Consider the following 16,205-nt stretch of genomic DNA (forward strand, 5'->3'; position numbering starts at 1 on the left):
ATACTCTCAGTGTCTACCTAATAATTATAGTATATATTATTTTATACTCTTCTAAGGAACATGTTTATCTCCTATGATCTCATTGCCCATGATATGCTACAGAACCCCAAGTTAAAAAAAATTTTTTGTGACAATACAATGTCTGAAAAATTCTGAGAGTTAAAAGAGACAAAGGAAAAGCTTGTGTCTTCATTAAGGAAGTACGCTGATCCCCTACTTAACTTATAAAGTTAGGTTTCCTGTTGGGATATTTGAGATCCCTCTAATGTTTATAAGCTCTACCTCCCTCTGGCTGTGTGAAATGATGATTAAATTGTCTTATTCCATTTCTGTGATAGATATTTTGTCCCAAATATAAATAAATTGAACATAATATCACAATAGCTAATGTTTACTGAGGACTTACTATGTACGATGCATTGCTTTAAGTGCTTTACATGTTTATATATACACTCTCTCATTTAATCTTCACAATAACCCTGAGGGATATGTACTATTATTTTCAGCCTGTTTTGTAGGTGAAGAAATGAAGGCCAAGAAAATTTACCTAAGGTCACAAAGCAAGTAAGGGATAGAGCCAGGATTCGAAACCACATGATATGACTGCTTTTAAATTCTGTTAAACTTTCTCTTGCATTTTTAGTTCCCCTACAATACTGTTCTCATTATAAATCTGAATACAATATACATAGAAATCAAAACAATTTTACTACATAGTTCTAAATTGTTTTACCCTAAATAATTAAGTACTTTAACTTTTCATAAGAAGGGCAGGGCTACATTTTTTGAATAATTTTGCACATGTTATTATTTATACTGAGGATTGTCTTTGCCTGCAGTGAAAGAAGTCAGAATATTCTGTTTTTTATAAAACCAGAAAATAAAAATTTAGCAGCTATTTTAGGGGCTAAAATAAGCTTCCAATTTTCTAATATTTTAGAAGCTATAATAGTATCATTTTATAGCCCGAGACTTTCTAAGGTAGAATGCCTTTAGGGGTTAGGTGGTCCAGTTCTCTGTCCAATTTCTGAACTCCTTTGAATACAGCCCCGTAAAGTGATCATCCCGTCTCTACTTAAACAAGTCCAGGAAGAGAGAATTTACTATTTAATGAGGCAACTCATGAGACTATACATGCTAATTTTCAAAAATCAGCCTCGTCTACTTAGGCTTATTCAAATTGTGTCTCAGTAGTTGTTACATGTAAATACACCTAGACCACTAAAGGAATGCCATTTTTAGTTCACCGTAAGCAAGAGAGATTCTTTAGGTTTTGTAATATGCTCATTAATGAGTAAAACACTAATAGATAACTGAGATAGTGGAAAGCTAATCATTGTATCTTGTTTCTCCCTTGTCAATAATTAGCTTGTTATTAGTCTGTACTTTAGTATTATCACAAGTGACCAAGGCTGTTAAAATGCATGTGATCATATTATCAATGTTATTGATCCTGTAAGTGTTCTAAAGTTTTTCTAACATAACTAACAATGCTCTTGAAAGAGGAAGTACTATTCCTGTTTCTTCAAGGGAAGACCATTTAAAATATTGGTTTGTAAAAAAATGAAACAAAATCTGACAATTTTGTGTGTGTGAGGGGGATGATTATTTTATCTTTTTATTTTATTTTTTCACCTAGGAAACAATTACATTATTCACCGCAACAGCTGTGAAGTTGAGATTAGCCGTGTGGCCAACCGGGTTCTAGACGAGCTGGTCCGACCATTTCAAGAAATTCAGATCGATGACAATGAATATGCTTGTTTGAAGGCAATTGTATTTTTTGATCCAGGTTTGTTTCCAAAGTTCCATTTAAAAATAATTGCAGTGAAAATTAAACTACTTTTTAAATACTAGAATATTTTCTGTTACACTCTAGTAAGGTTAAGTATTTAGATTGCCCTTTTTATTCCTTGCTTAGATGCAAAAGGGCTAAGTGATCCAGTAAAGATTAAGAACATGCGGTTCCAAGTGCAGCTGAGTTTGGAGGACTACATCAACGACCGGCAGTACGACTCCCGGGGCAGGTTCGGGGAGCTGCTCTTGCTCCTGCCCACGCTGCAGAGCGTCACTTGGCAAATGATTGAGCAAATACAATTCGTTAAACTTTTTGGGATGGTTAAAATCGACAACTTACTTCAGGAGATGCTACTGGGTGGTGAGTATATTTCAGAATTTCTATTTTATTTATTAACATCGTACTACAGTACTTTAGAGCAACTTGACCCATTTACCTTTTGTCCATGATGTAATGAACTCAGTATTTTACATTTAGAAAGTCTGCAAAACCCATTGGATGGGAACAGAAATACTTGAACATATTCAAACCTCCCCTCCATTGGTACTCACCTCCACCATCTTTACTCTACCCTGTCCCTCTTTCCTCAATTTTCAGATCCTCCCAAATATGGTAAATAGAACTGTATCTCCTATTGTTAGTACTTCTTGGAGTATATTATATTTTTCTATGCCTTGACTCCTCTAAAAGCTCAAGGATATCGGAATTGCAACATAACCAAAAATATATATATATATAATAAATACTTTAAAAATAAACATTGTGCTTCTGAAGTAATTAACTGACACAACACAATGAAAAAGGAAAAATGAGATTTCATTGCTGCAGTAGATGTCAGGAATAACTTAAGAAATCATTTATTTTGTATTCTGATCTAGATTAAATTTCCTTATAAGATCACTTTATTTTAGTTTAGTTTAATTTTAGTGTTCTAGTGCTTAATGTGTTTCTAATGATATCTTTCTGAAATAAAAGTTGTTTATGCTAGGAGGGTGATCCCAAATACTGTAAACTTAAGGTAAGTGATTCTTGGAATTGCCTTAACAACAGGCAGCAAACCTAATGATTCCAGGAAACTGCACAGAAGGTCCATTATTAATATACAACATAATATGACACAACATTAATCTAACCAATGTACAGTGAAAGCTGACATTGTCTTTAACATGGCAGTGGCTCTATTAATTTATTTTTGAATTCCCAAAAAGCACTTTGCAAAAATAGCAATATTCAAGCTGTCAATCAAAACAATTGTTCCAAGGTAAACTTGCTGTTCCTGATTAACTATCACTAATGCAAGCATCTTTTTATCTTCTGTAGGTGCTTCCAGTGAGGCTAACCATCTCCATCATCCAATGCACCCACATTTATCTCAAGATCCATTAACTGGACAAACTATACTTTTGGGTCCAATGTCAACACTGGTTCATACAGACCAGATCTGTAAGTATCTGGGCTACTTTTGAAACATAATATTTCTTAAACTTAATTACCTGAGAAAAGGTGGAATTTGGGGAAAGAATCTATTTGTGCCCAGAAATTATAAAAATTGGATATAATTTCTTCTCCAAGATTTAACTGTGGGAGATTGTGAAGCAAGTCACTTATTCTTCTTAGGTATGACTTTTCTCCCTAAAATGGAGATGTGAGTACTAAATCTTTCTTCTTCATAGGTTTAGGAGCACAAAAGAACATGCAGGATATCCTAGCTTTGCCTGGTAGTACAGGACCATAAAAATGACTCTACGAGGTGGAACCATGCAAAGGAATCTTAATAATCAACAGGAAAATTATGATTGCTTGTGACCTTTAAATATATTTGTCAAAACATCAAGAACTCTTTTAGCTATAGGTTATAAATGTCTAGGGAAACTAAAAAAAATAGTAGTTTTAATGCTTAGTGCACCATAATTTAAAATATTAATAACACTGAGAATTAATGTGTTTTATTTTTTTGTAAAAAAATATGAAGGGTAGTTTGAACACTGCTTGCCATGTTCTCTTCTAATGACTTACAAGAAGAAGTGAGCATCTTTGATGGATTTTACTCTTTTGGAAGTTTGGGTCAGTTTCCAACATTTCATCCTTTGCATTTTTAATGTCCTAAAATATCTCTGAGAATCCATTTGATGTGAAGTTTTTTGCCAGTTTCACTTCCTCTGGGACCTCTTCAACCTTTTCAGTGCAACTGGTTCCTCATTTCTGTTGACAAGCTTTCCTTCACTAAGTTCTTGGCTGAATTTTTAGGGACTCAAACAATGGTAGTGTCAACATTGCCATGGTCAGCTCTTTCTTCTATAGCTCCATTCCTGTTCGATTTGAATTTCACTTCCAACATTATCACTTTTTGTGTCTTTACTGCACGTTCTCCCCTTTTGGCCAATTCTCTTTCAGTTGTCCATTTTTGCAAATTGTCATGTGGATTTGTCACTGAGAGGGAGACGGGGAGGCAACACAACTACACAGTTTGTCGTCAGTGTATGAACTGAAGGAAATATGTTCATTGAATAATCATGGACAGACTGAAGGATGTGATGTGATTGGTCACTGATCAAAATGCAAATCTATTATTTTAGGTAATTATTTGTAGACTGAAGAGTTAGCAGTGAAGTTTGTGAGTTTATGCAATACTCACAGTTAATTAGAGTTAGCATGCTAACTGAAATTTGAACCATGTTTTCGAAAGACTGGTGCTATTTAACTAAGCTGTGATAACTGACATTCGTGTATATCATAATTGTGCAAAGCATGGGCTACTTAGGCTTCCTTTAGTTCTTTGGAACTAAAATGACTATATAAATACTATGGGTTGCTAGTTAATCTGATATTATTGCAGATTTAACACATATTTCATTTTTATATGCCACATTGGAGATTAAAAAAATCTCTATTTGACAAAAATATCTAGAATTAATTGCTTCTGAATTCATACTAATTAATTCCAGATTTACTTTTGATCTATTGCCTCTGAACACTAAACCAGCTACCTCACTGAGATGCCTTCAGTTACTGTGATATAATTATTATGGGTACCAGCATTGCCTACTGAATTTACAATTGCCCTTAATAACTAGCTACAATGTTGTTTTACCCAAATGTTCAGTGCAATGCGACAACAATTAAGTGAGTACCATCTGACTGCTACCTAGTGGTAGGAAGAGTAGAAGCCACAGAAATGCATGCTATCACTGCTGTTCTTTAGTTACACACACTGGTAGATCTATGTGTAAATAGTGTCTGAAACACAAAGTTCTTTGAGTATATGACAGAGGCAGAAATGAAATGTTAGAAAAAAATACAAATGATGTATACTATAGCACATTTGATCTGTGGGTCCCAATGTAGTTGAAAGACATTAATTTGGGAACGTTCTCTTTTGTTTTTTCCTTGAAGTACAGTTGATTTACGATGGTATATTGGTTTCAGGTGTACAACATAGTGATTCAATATTTTTATAGATTATATTCCATTTAAAGTTATTGGTTATATTGGTTATATTTCCTGTGTTGTACATCACATCCTTGTATCTTATTTTATACCTAGTAGTTTGTGCCTCTCAATCCCCTTCTTGAGTCTTCCCCTTCCCTCTCCCCAACTTCTCACAGGTAACCACTAGTTTGTTCTCTATATCTATGAGTCTGTTTCTGCTTTGTTATATTTATTCATTTGTTTTATTGTTTAGTTTCCACATATAAGTGAAAACATACAGTATTGGTCTTTCTCTGTTTGACTTATTTCACTATGCATAATACCCTACAGGTCCATCCAAGTTGTTGCAAGTGGCAAAATTTCATTCTTTTTTATGGCTGAGTAATATTCATATATATATAAATGATATATATATATAATATAATATTCAATATATATAAATATATCTATATATATATATATTTTTCACATCTTCCTTGTCCATTCATCTGTTAATGGACACTTAGGTGGCTTCCATATCTTGGCTATTGTAAATAAAGCTGCTATGAACATTGGGGTGCATGTATCTTTTCAAATTAGTGTTTCTGTTTTCTTCAGATATATACCCAGGAGTGGAATTGCTGGATACTATGGAAGTTCTAGTTTTAATTTTTTGAGGAACCTCCATACTGGGACCATTCTTGCAAAGCAGATGTTACCACTTTCATTTAATTAATAGTCTAGAGCAGAGAGAGGCAAGCCCAATACCATACCAAGGAGTCTATGAAGTTGTGTCTCTTAGAGATCAGTTATTCATAAACTTGGAAAATAAAACACATTAACAACACATTGAACATTGTAGGTATCAACTGACAAGAAAGTTTAACAATTCTGCTGGTGGTTAAATCCTTTACTTTTTAAATGCTAGTTTTGTAGTATTTTAAAAGCATGTTTGCTGACCCTAATCTTTTTAGAATCACATCATCACACTTTTTATTTTTATTTTCCCTCTCTCAACATAATATTTAAGAAATTCATTTGTAAAGGAAAACTTTGCTTTGCTTGTGCTCATTTGGAACAGTTTATATTTTACACAAAGCAAAACATTAAACACAAGCATACACACATATTTAAGTTCATGCATATTTTCTTGGTCTTTTAGAGCAGACTACTTGAGTGATAGATCCATCCTAAATATCCAAGAATAATTTTTAAAGCAAATTTGGTAATTCTTTTGTCAATTAAATTATATCTAAAGACATTGTTTCTAAGTAATTGCTAATTCACACTTAATAATATAAAGTTAATATATTAAAGAAAACCAGGCAAAAAGGGACTGTTCTCATTTTGTATAGAATTTTTAAAAACTGGGAAAAAAAAATCTATGAAGTTTGCAATGCCTCAGTCTGATCATTAAACATTTTCTATTTGTTCTGTTAAATATATGGAATAATAATGTGAGTACTAAAATATTTCAAGTTTTTAAAAATTATAGAATGGCTTCTAGATTATTTTGTAATATGGTTAAAATTTGCCAATAGAAAAATTGTTATAAAAACAGTTCTATCCTGGAAAGCAAACCAACCTACCAATAACCAACTGTTATTTCCAGGATAGAACTGTTATAGACAATGAAGTATTCAAACTGTAACTTATTTTTTTTAATTACTCAGTGCTCTTTGCATTGATGGGGAAGGGACCGCCAAGTGTATTTGTAATAGAATAACTTTGAAGTGACAAAGCCAGTATTTTTTAGATGCTTTTAACTACGACATAGATTTCAAAGTACTTGAAAAGTTATCTTACCTTAATTTTTTCATGTCATCTAATGTTTGAATTAGTAAAATCTAAACCAAATATGTTTTATTTTATGTGCTTTTTTGATTGCAATTTTGATTTACAATATAAAATTTATATTGTAAGATTTGGAAAAAAACTAGCTTTCTGTTAATTCTTTTCATTTTAACTTTTTTTCTGCTGGGTTTATGAGAGAATCAGATGTTCATAAATGCTATTAAGAAAGGCAGAAGACACCTTAAAGTGACTGTCAAGATTTTTAAGTATGATTTAGTTCAATGCTAATTGGGACAGTAAGATGGGAGTGCATCTCCAATAGTATGTCAATGACCTGATAATGTATTATAATCACTACTTTATATATGATCTTTTAAAAACATATCCAAAATTAAGTAATGCATATTGGTGTCCTGCAGGACTTAATGGGATGGGCCAAGGTGACTGTCACCATTGCATACAATTCTCTGATTCTTTTTTAGCAACTCCAGAAACCCCACTTCCTTCCCCACCTCAAGGCTCTGGACAAGAACCGTACAAAATAGTTGCAAATCAAGCTTCAGTCATTTCACACCAGCCTCTCTCCAAACAGAAGCAATTGTGAGAATATGTTTACTTCTGAACGGCACTGCATAAATGTGAAAAGTTGTTGGTCTTGAAATATCTCAGGATAGCACTTTTGGCAAACTCTTAGCCAAGGCTTCTTCATGGTGCTGTTATAAGATGGTATCCTGTTTTCTTGTTTATATGCTCATTTTGTTTGTTGTTGCTATAGTTTAAAACCTTTAGATGCAACCAATGTATATCTGAGTTTCAATATGTTTATATAGTATAAACTTGTACTGTGCCTGAACCAGTTGAATCTTATGTACTACTTTCATTTGTTGTCTTATTATTAATTTAAATCTGTAAATAATTGCTTATGGTGATGTGATGCAGAGCTAAGTGTTCTTTTTTGACTGTGAACAGTAGATCAGAAATCCCAGATTAATATTAAATGAACCAAGTTTTTTAATAAATTTTAAACTTGCAAATTCAAAAAATAAAGCAGTCACTGTAGAATAGGGTATATTTCTATGAAGAAGAATCACTTATGGATATCCCGTGGCTAAGAAGTATCTTTTTGGCTCACAGTTAAATATGCCTATATTAAGTTTAGAAAATTATAAATAGACATTCCATAGATGACTGGGTATTCCTTGAAATCTGCCTATATTTGAAGATGTATGTTAAAATAAAGCATGTTAGTTTTATCAGTTAGGATACAGGTTAAACTGTAAAAAAGAAACTCTTAAAAGAGTGGCTCAACCAAAACAGACATTTATTTCCCTCTCCTAAAACAATCTAGAAGCAGACATCCATTGACTAGAACTTAGCCCATGCCCACATCTTGTTCTCGGGGAGGCTGGGAGTGTTAGGTAGAAAGCCTTGTGCCAACAAAAACTGTACATCGCTGGGCTTCTGCTATCGGGAGACAAATTAGCCATCTGTGTCACACACGCATTGCCTCATTTAATCCTCAGAGCAACCCTGTAAGAGAGGTATTATTATCTTTCTCTTGTAAAGGGAGAAACCTTTAGCTTAGAGGGTTTCAATAATGTAACCAAAGTTCATTAACCTAAAAAGTAGGAGAGCCATATTCAAGCCCAGGTCTGGTTGACTTTAAGGAGATTAAATCTTTGGTATAGAATGAAAATGTGAGCTTCTTACTGTGGTTTTTAAATATATGCAGTTGAGTGATGATTGAATATTATCCATTGTGTTATCTGTTAACACATATTTACATGTAAATGAGTGTAAATTTGTTGCAACATGAATAAGAAACCACTTTTGTACTTTTAACGAATCTTCCTCCTAAAAACAAATCCAAAAAAAAAAAAAAAACCAAACTTTTGAACGGATTAAAGAAACTAAAATATATACCAGGTAGGTTATGATGAAAGCAAAGACAAATTTAAATCAGTGACTCAGCATATTTTCAAAAACTCCAGTGGACTGAGGAATATAGTTCACTGGAGCCCAAAACTATTTGACTATTTGATATTATCTAAAGCTGGAGCTTATTTAAAACAATTGACAGGCTGCCTCAAAAAACAGCGATGCCTCCCTCTCTCTTTCTCATTCACACACACACACACACACACACTTTATTTGCTGAAGCAGGGAAAAACTGGTTTAGTAATTATTAATGATATAAAAAGGGTTCTCCAAGCTGCAAGAGGCTGAATTAAATGATTTTTACAGAACCTTTCAAAATTTCTATGATTATGATTTCATAGCCCCCCCACTTACCCTGCAAATAAAAAGCTTCTGTTAACTGTAACTAACTTATTAACTCTTAAAATGGAAAAATGATTGCTTAGAAGCTATCATTGATTTAATAGAATCAATAAAATTCCTTGCAGAGCTGGTACCTGGAAACTGCAAAATATATCTTTGAGAGAGAGTGAGAACAGAAAAAAACATTAACTCATTTAAAAAAAAAATTTACGCTAGTATCTCTATTTCATGAATAAAAATGCTTTTGATTTTTATAAATGGAAATATATTTTGTAGTTTTCTGTTTAATTTTTTGTGTTCTCTCAGAAGACATTAAAAAACCTTTAGAATGTAAAACATATAATTCATTTTTAGTGAACCTTCTAACTTATCTGCATATATTTACTAAACAGTCATGTTTTAGAAATTATTGCTAACCAATTTGTTTTAAATACTATGGTCAGGGAATGTGTAATATAATATTTTTGTATACTTAACTGCCAAAAATGCTGGACAAAGGGGAACTGAAGTTTTCAGCATATCTTCAAAATGTTGATAAGCAAAGTTATTGCTTTTATATAGCACAAACCTTTTTTCAGGTAATAAAAAAGAATAATTTATTGTGAAATAATGATTCATTTTATAAATGTAAAATTATTTTTATAAATTTCATTGTTGAAAATCAAAAATTACTAGATTTTTTTAATGTTAAATTATAGTGAGATTAAAATATTTCTAAACTGTGATACCATATTGTTTCACTGAACTTTCTAAATAAAAATTGAGAAAAAAAAACCCTAAAATGTGGTCCTTCCTTAGTGTTCAAAAATGATTTCATAATTTTAGAGATACTGAGAGTGTCTTTTATATTGTCACTTAATTAAATTTACATAGAGTGTGCAAAATGCTGGTCTTTAGAGGCCAGAGCAAAATTAATTAGCACATCTTCAAATAATTGTAGAGTTGGACACTGATTGAAGGAAGAGCCTCATATTTGCACTTTAATTATGTAGTTTTGCTTGAAAGTTTTGTCCCAATAATTAAAACAGATGCCCTAGGCTGACTTAAACACTGTACATAAATTTGGCATGTAAATTTTTAACCTAAATGTTTTAATTCCTGGTATCCTTCATTCACATTTAAAGCTTCTTTGTAACATTTCTTATATTATTAAGACCAGTGATTTTTTTTATTTTATTTTATTTTTTTAACATCTTTATTGGAGTATAATTGCTTTACAATGGTGTGTTAGTTTCTGCTTTATAACAAAGTGAATCAGTTATACATATACATATGTTCCCATATCTCTTCCCTCTTGCATCTCCCTCCCTCCCACCCTCCCCATCCCACCCCTCTAGGTGGTCACAAAGCACCGAGCTGATCTCCCTGTGCTATGCGGTTGCTTCCCACTAGCTATCTATTTTACATTTGGTAGTGTATATATGTCCATGCCACTATCTCACTTTGTCACATCTTACCCTTCCCCCTCCCCGTATCCTCAAGTCCATTCTCTAGTAGGTCTGTGCAGTGATTTTATTTGTATAGAATTCTACTAGGTTTTATTTTATTTTCACTCTTATCAGGGTAACATGTATACATCGTTTAAAACACAAATTATACTTAAGGTGTAAAGTGAAAACCTGCAGTCCTCCATCCCGTCACTCCCCTGCTCTCCATGTACTTCTCTTTAGTAACTATATTCAATTATCGCAGCTATTTTAGCTGATATTTTTTGCCAAGATTTGAAAGCACGTGTTTTTTTAATCACATTTTGCAATTTTTTTCATTTTTAGAGTTTCTTCATATACAGACAGTTCATCCTCACCACATTCTCCCGATTTCTTAAAAAATCAATATTTTTACTTAGTAGTCACTATTTAAATAATTTTCAAACCATCATTTAAAATATGAAACAGGTAACTTTTATATCTCTGTGGAGAATAGAAGATATATACCCTAATCTTATAGCAGAAGTAAGAATAGTCCTAGCCCCAGTTCACAGAAGGAATGTGACTTAGAAAAAAGAAAACACATCAAATATATTAATAGTGAAGTTTATCATAACCCCATGTTTGAGTGTGATATGACCTCCATTTCAACTTGGTTATGTGAGATGATTTTTTTTAACTTATGTCTCTTCTTTCCCTCCAATCCCACTGAATTGCCCAGAGAAACACTTCTCAAAAATAAGAAAAATCTATACAGGTACTGAAACTTAAAAATTTTTTTTTTCCTGAAAAATATGGGATGATGACATCAGAGTAAAGGAAATGCAGACCAGTCTATGATTAAGCACAGGCATAATGGTGCTTCTGGGAAAGTAATGTGAAATTCCGCAAATAGAGACCTCAGAATCTTCAATGATTTTACACTAGAAGCTGAGACCAAGGAAGAGCATGCAGCAGTCAATGAAGGTCAAATCAAAGAACATAAGGGGCTATGGCAGTGACCCAGGATAGAGGGATCCTAGTGAGATTCATCTGATTTCCCTTGAGGCAGAAAGGCTGATCAATGAGGGAGGGTCAGGGCCACAGCAATTTCCAAATGAGAGGAGTTGCATTCACTTACAGAAGGGATGGAGAAATCCTAACTTCAGAGCACTGTAATAGTTGGGAAGACACAGAAGGTTTAAGCCATGCCCACGATTTAGTCAAAAGTGTAAGCAGAGTTCCCAGAGAGGTTAAATTCTCAAACGAGGCAAGTCAGCTACACCAGGGTAAGGGCCCTGATTGGGAAAAATGGGACCTTGAAATTGAGATAGGCACTTCTATAGAAAATTTTGAATTCCCAAATACTTTGGAACTCTCTGCAGAAATGCCTTACTCTTGCTGTTAAGAGTAGGACTCTTTCTGGTAAGGAGAACACACTGCTTGAGGACAAGCAAAGGCCTTTTCTCCAGACAAGACATATGCCCCTCAGGACATAGCCCCTCCTCCTCTCCTGTTGACTAAACCAATATTGAGGGTTAAGTCACAACATTGCCAGGTCTTGGAAGTGCTAGGCTTGCTGAGAGAATAAGGGGGAATTATATCTCCAACATAATGAGATATAATGCCAGCAGTTAGGAGGTTGGTTCTGTTAGAGCTGGATTCTTGGGAGTAGGATCAAGGAGGGACATAACAAAAAGCTGAATAAGGGAGATTATATTAATATGGAAACAACCTACTAGGATACAGAGGTTAGCCTCCTGGCAAGAACCCTAAAATCATGGAGGCTGAGTGGTGATACAGACAAGCACAAGCATTTTAATGAGCACCAAGTTTACAGTAGTACCTAAAGGGGCTAGATCTGCAAAGAGCTATGGAGATGGTGACTAGACCCAAAGAGACCACAGGGGTAACAAGATGAATAGCCAACAAGGGTATTTTTCAATCTATGCAACCGAAAAGAAAGAATGAAGGAACAGAGGAAGGGAGGGAGAGAGGGAGGGAGGGAGGGAAGGAAAGAAAGAAGAAGGGAAGGAGAGAAGGAAGAGAAAAATGAGACAGAAAGAAGGAGGAAGGAAGAAACCAAGATGATGAGCTGAGGGTTGCCAAACAAATTTTTAAAATTGCAGTATCTTGCCAAGTTCCCAGACTTGGGTCTATTTTCTAACCCAGAATTCATTGACTGAAAAAGAGCCCCCAGGACAGACAGGCCCTATATCTCTATAGCAGGTACATATTTTAAGGATTCTCCCAGTTCTTTTCCAAACAGACCTATGGCCATTTACTCAGATAAACATTCCCTGGAGGAAGGAAAATAAACAAGCATTTTGGAATTGTTGCAAGAGGTTCTTGCTTGACACTGATACCTGGAAACCTGAAGCATCTTCATGGACCCCTGTTAGAATGGTAGCATAGGGAAGCTAGATAATAAATAAAGCCATGGCCTAGGATCAGCCCGCAATGAGTGTGGTGGATTCATTTCAAAATAACTAACTGAAATTATGTTACAAAAATTCCCTTCCCTGAACTTCTGGGTTAGTTCAGGCCACAAGAGAAAATTTGTTTGTATGAATTGGGAAAGCGTAAGTGAAGCAGCAGCGGTGTCCTTCTGTGCTCAGAAGATTAGTACAAGGTGCCAGGTTTTGCAGCTCATACATCTGTCACTTCATTGCTGGCTGACCTTGCTTGTGTGGGCAAGTAGTCATTTTCACTTCCCTCAGTTCTGGCTGATTTTGCTGCCATTGTTTTTCTGACTCCCAGGCCATGAGCAAGTTTAGCTCCTTGAGAAACGACACCAGATCCTCAGGCAGGTCATTCACCTGATTGCAGTTGGATTCTTAGAGGCAAGGAGTCATCAGTAAGAGTTCTGATGTGCCCTTGTGGATTCCAACTCATCTTCACACACTCCAGTCTGTCCTTGCTTTTACCCATGCTGCCCATATTTCCTTTCCAACTAATACCTTGTTGACTTCAGGCCACAGAACTATTTACAGAAGCAACAATTTTATGTAGAGTATTAAACCAGCCCTAAAACTATGTAATATTAAAGTCTTAAAATAAATTCATCATTGTATATAACTTGTGTTTCTGTTTCTATGATTGAATCTTAACTGATACAGTGATTTTGCTGAGTCCAAAAGTCAATCTGATAATCATTCCTCTAGTTACCTCAGTGGGTTGGACATAATTTGAGGCTGTCGGAATCCAACCATCTGTTCCTTGTCCTGCTGGATAAAAACTATCTTAGTGGGGAAAGCCAAGAGGAAGCCTAGGAAAGTGGTCCCACTCTCCAGAAAACGTCAGTAACTAAAAGAATATCATATTTGAAGCTGGTGTGGGAGAGGGGGAGGAAACAAATATTATTATCCCTTAAAAACCTATAGAATGCAAGAATGGTAGTCTCTGTTGTATCTCAATTTAATTCATCAAAATGGATCCTAAAAAGACAGAGAAATCCTGGAGAATAAGAGTCAACTGCCACAAATTTCAACCAAGTAGAGTAGTAGCCTTAATTGCAGTGGATTAACATGGCTACAGGTATGAGGTATGTGGCTACTGATCTAATGAATGCATTCTTTTTCATTCTTGTCAAAAATGGATCAAGGGAAGAAGGAGGTGGTGCTGCGGTCCCTGGTCCGAGGGTCTGTGTGTCTGTCCACCTGCCCGGCCCCGCCCTGCCCGTGGGGCAGCTTGGCTCCAAGCTGCAGCAGGATGCCAGATCAGAAACTGTTTAGTACTATCATTTGGAACAGCCAACGATCTACATTGACAGAGTTGATCCAAGGCTATGTTGACTTTCCTGCCTTTTGCCATAATATAGTCTGAAGCTATCTCGATCAGCCTGATATCTTATCAAACATGATATTGGTTCCTATTCAGCCAGAAGCTGTTGTCTTTACAGAGAGAAGAAATGGCTTCTTGAATGTTCATCAGAGGAACCAGCTTGCAGATAGTAAATGTTGAGGATAGGATGCTATCCTTCAGGACACATTACATGTTCTAACTGTGTCCCCAGAAAGTAAAATAATTAGATCTGGAAATCAAATGATAGAAAAATAATCCCCAGCCCATTTGGGGAATTTGTGCTCTCTGTCCCCATAACTCTGGGCTCTCAGTGATTAGAAATATTGGCTCTAAAGAGGTAATTTGGAAGAAGACTTCCATTTACAAATATTTTCTATTTATATGATTTCCAAGAGACCAGGACACTAAAAGAAGAATCACTATCTTAGCAGGGGTAGTTGCCCCTGATTATCAGGAAGTAGGGTTGCTGCTACACAGTGGGAGCAGAGAGCAGGTGATCCTTTGGGCATCTCTTGGTACCCCATTGCCCATCTGTGAAGGAAAATGGACAAGTTCCGCAGCCAGTGCCTGAGAAGAGCTTGGCAATTAGAGACTCAGATCCCTGAGATGACTTGCCAGCCATGCAAGCCACTGAGGCTACAGAGGTTCAGCCAGAGGTGAGGAGACTCTAGGTAGTAGAAGAAGGGGACAATAATGATCAGTTGCAGCCTTAAGAACATCTTCACTGGTGGGTTATTGAAGCTGAATCTGGCATCTGTAATCCAACACCGAATTAATTCTCAGAGACAGAGTTTTGGGTGAAGTGGAAAATAGCTTTATTGCTTTGCCAGGCATTAGGGGACCGTAGCGGGTTTATGCCCTCACAAGTATGTGTCCTGACCTGGAGGGGGTAATGAGGAGTTTGATAGTAATGGTTCAAAGAAGAGGGCATTATCAGCTCATGGACATTTTTCTGACTGGTTGGTGGTGAGCTAAGTGGGAGTCGGCATCAACAACCTTCTGGTTCTAACTGCTCTACGTGCTTGTGGATAACACACTGTTAACTTCTCCCACCTGGTGGGGCTTTCAGTATCTGCAAAACAGCTCAAAGATATTGTTATGTGTATCCCTTGAGGGGGAACCAGGACCCTGCCCCAAGGCTGTACTATTGTTTCTTCTGACTGTTCCTCCCTTGTCTCGCATCCCCTCCCTTCCCTAATCAGCAAATGTTTGAACCTGCTCTTTGGAACTCAGGGAAGGTCATGGAGGCTGAATGAAGCCTATTTCCTGTAATGAAGAAATGGGGGACACAGAAAGACTTTTGTGCCCAGGACCTCCAGAAGGTCCTGCTTGGTATCGTTATCAAGTCTATTCCACTTACCTTTATTTCTTAATTTTCCCCCAGAAAAGGGGCTCTCCAGAATCACAGAAGAGCTGCTAACTAAATTTAGAGGAAGTTATGCATCAGAGAGGCACAAGGTACATCGTAGACTGAAGGACTTATTTTGCCAGTTGCTGGAATGCAGCTGGCTAAGAACAATCAGTGGGCAGATATCTCTGAAAATTACCAGAAGTCACCTCATTCCTCACCATACCATCTTCCTTGGGAGCAGCCTGCATCCAAGGATTGGTCAGTGCAGGGGCATAGAAGCCTAGCCCTCTCCCCCCAACTTAGGAAAACTCTGGACAGCTATCCAGTTTCAGAGCTCATTATGGGATTGGCTGAGGTCTTTTTT

The 16,205-nt window shown here is 35.7% G+C and overlaps 1 protein-coding gene across 1 annotated transcript in view; it reads left to right on the top strand.

The window, feature by feature from the left end:
- HNF4G (hepatocyte nuclear factor 4 gamma) overlaps positions 1–10,444 on the top strand; it is an 85,735-nt gene extending 75,291 nt beyond the window's left edge. Inside the window, exons 9-12 of the mRNA XM_082432663.1 lie at positions 1,640–1,792; positions 1,922–2,158; positions 3,119–3,241; positions 7,483–10,444. Coding sequence (XP_082288789.1) covers positions 1,640–1,792; positions 1,922–2,158; positions 3,119–3,241; positions 7,483–7,604 — 635 coding nt within the window. The 3' untranslated portion in view covers positions 7,605–10,444. The remainder of the gene's footprint in view (positions 1–1,639; positions 1,793–1,921; positions 2,159–3,118; positions 3,242–7,482) is intronic.
- Positions 10,445–16,205: the final 5,761 nt, after the last annotated feature.

This window comes from Balaenoptera physalus (genome assembly GCF_965194825.1).
Source record: "Balaenoptera physalus genome assembly, chromosome: 17".
In the NCBI taxonomy this organism is placed as follows: Eukaryota; Metazoa; Chordata; class Mammalia; order Artiodactyla; family Balaenopteridae; genus Balaenoptera; species Balaenoptera physalus.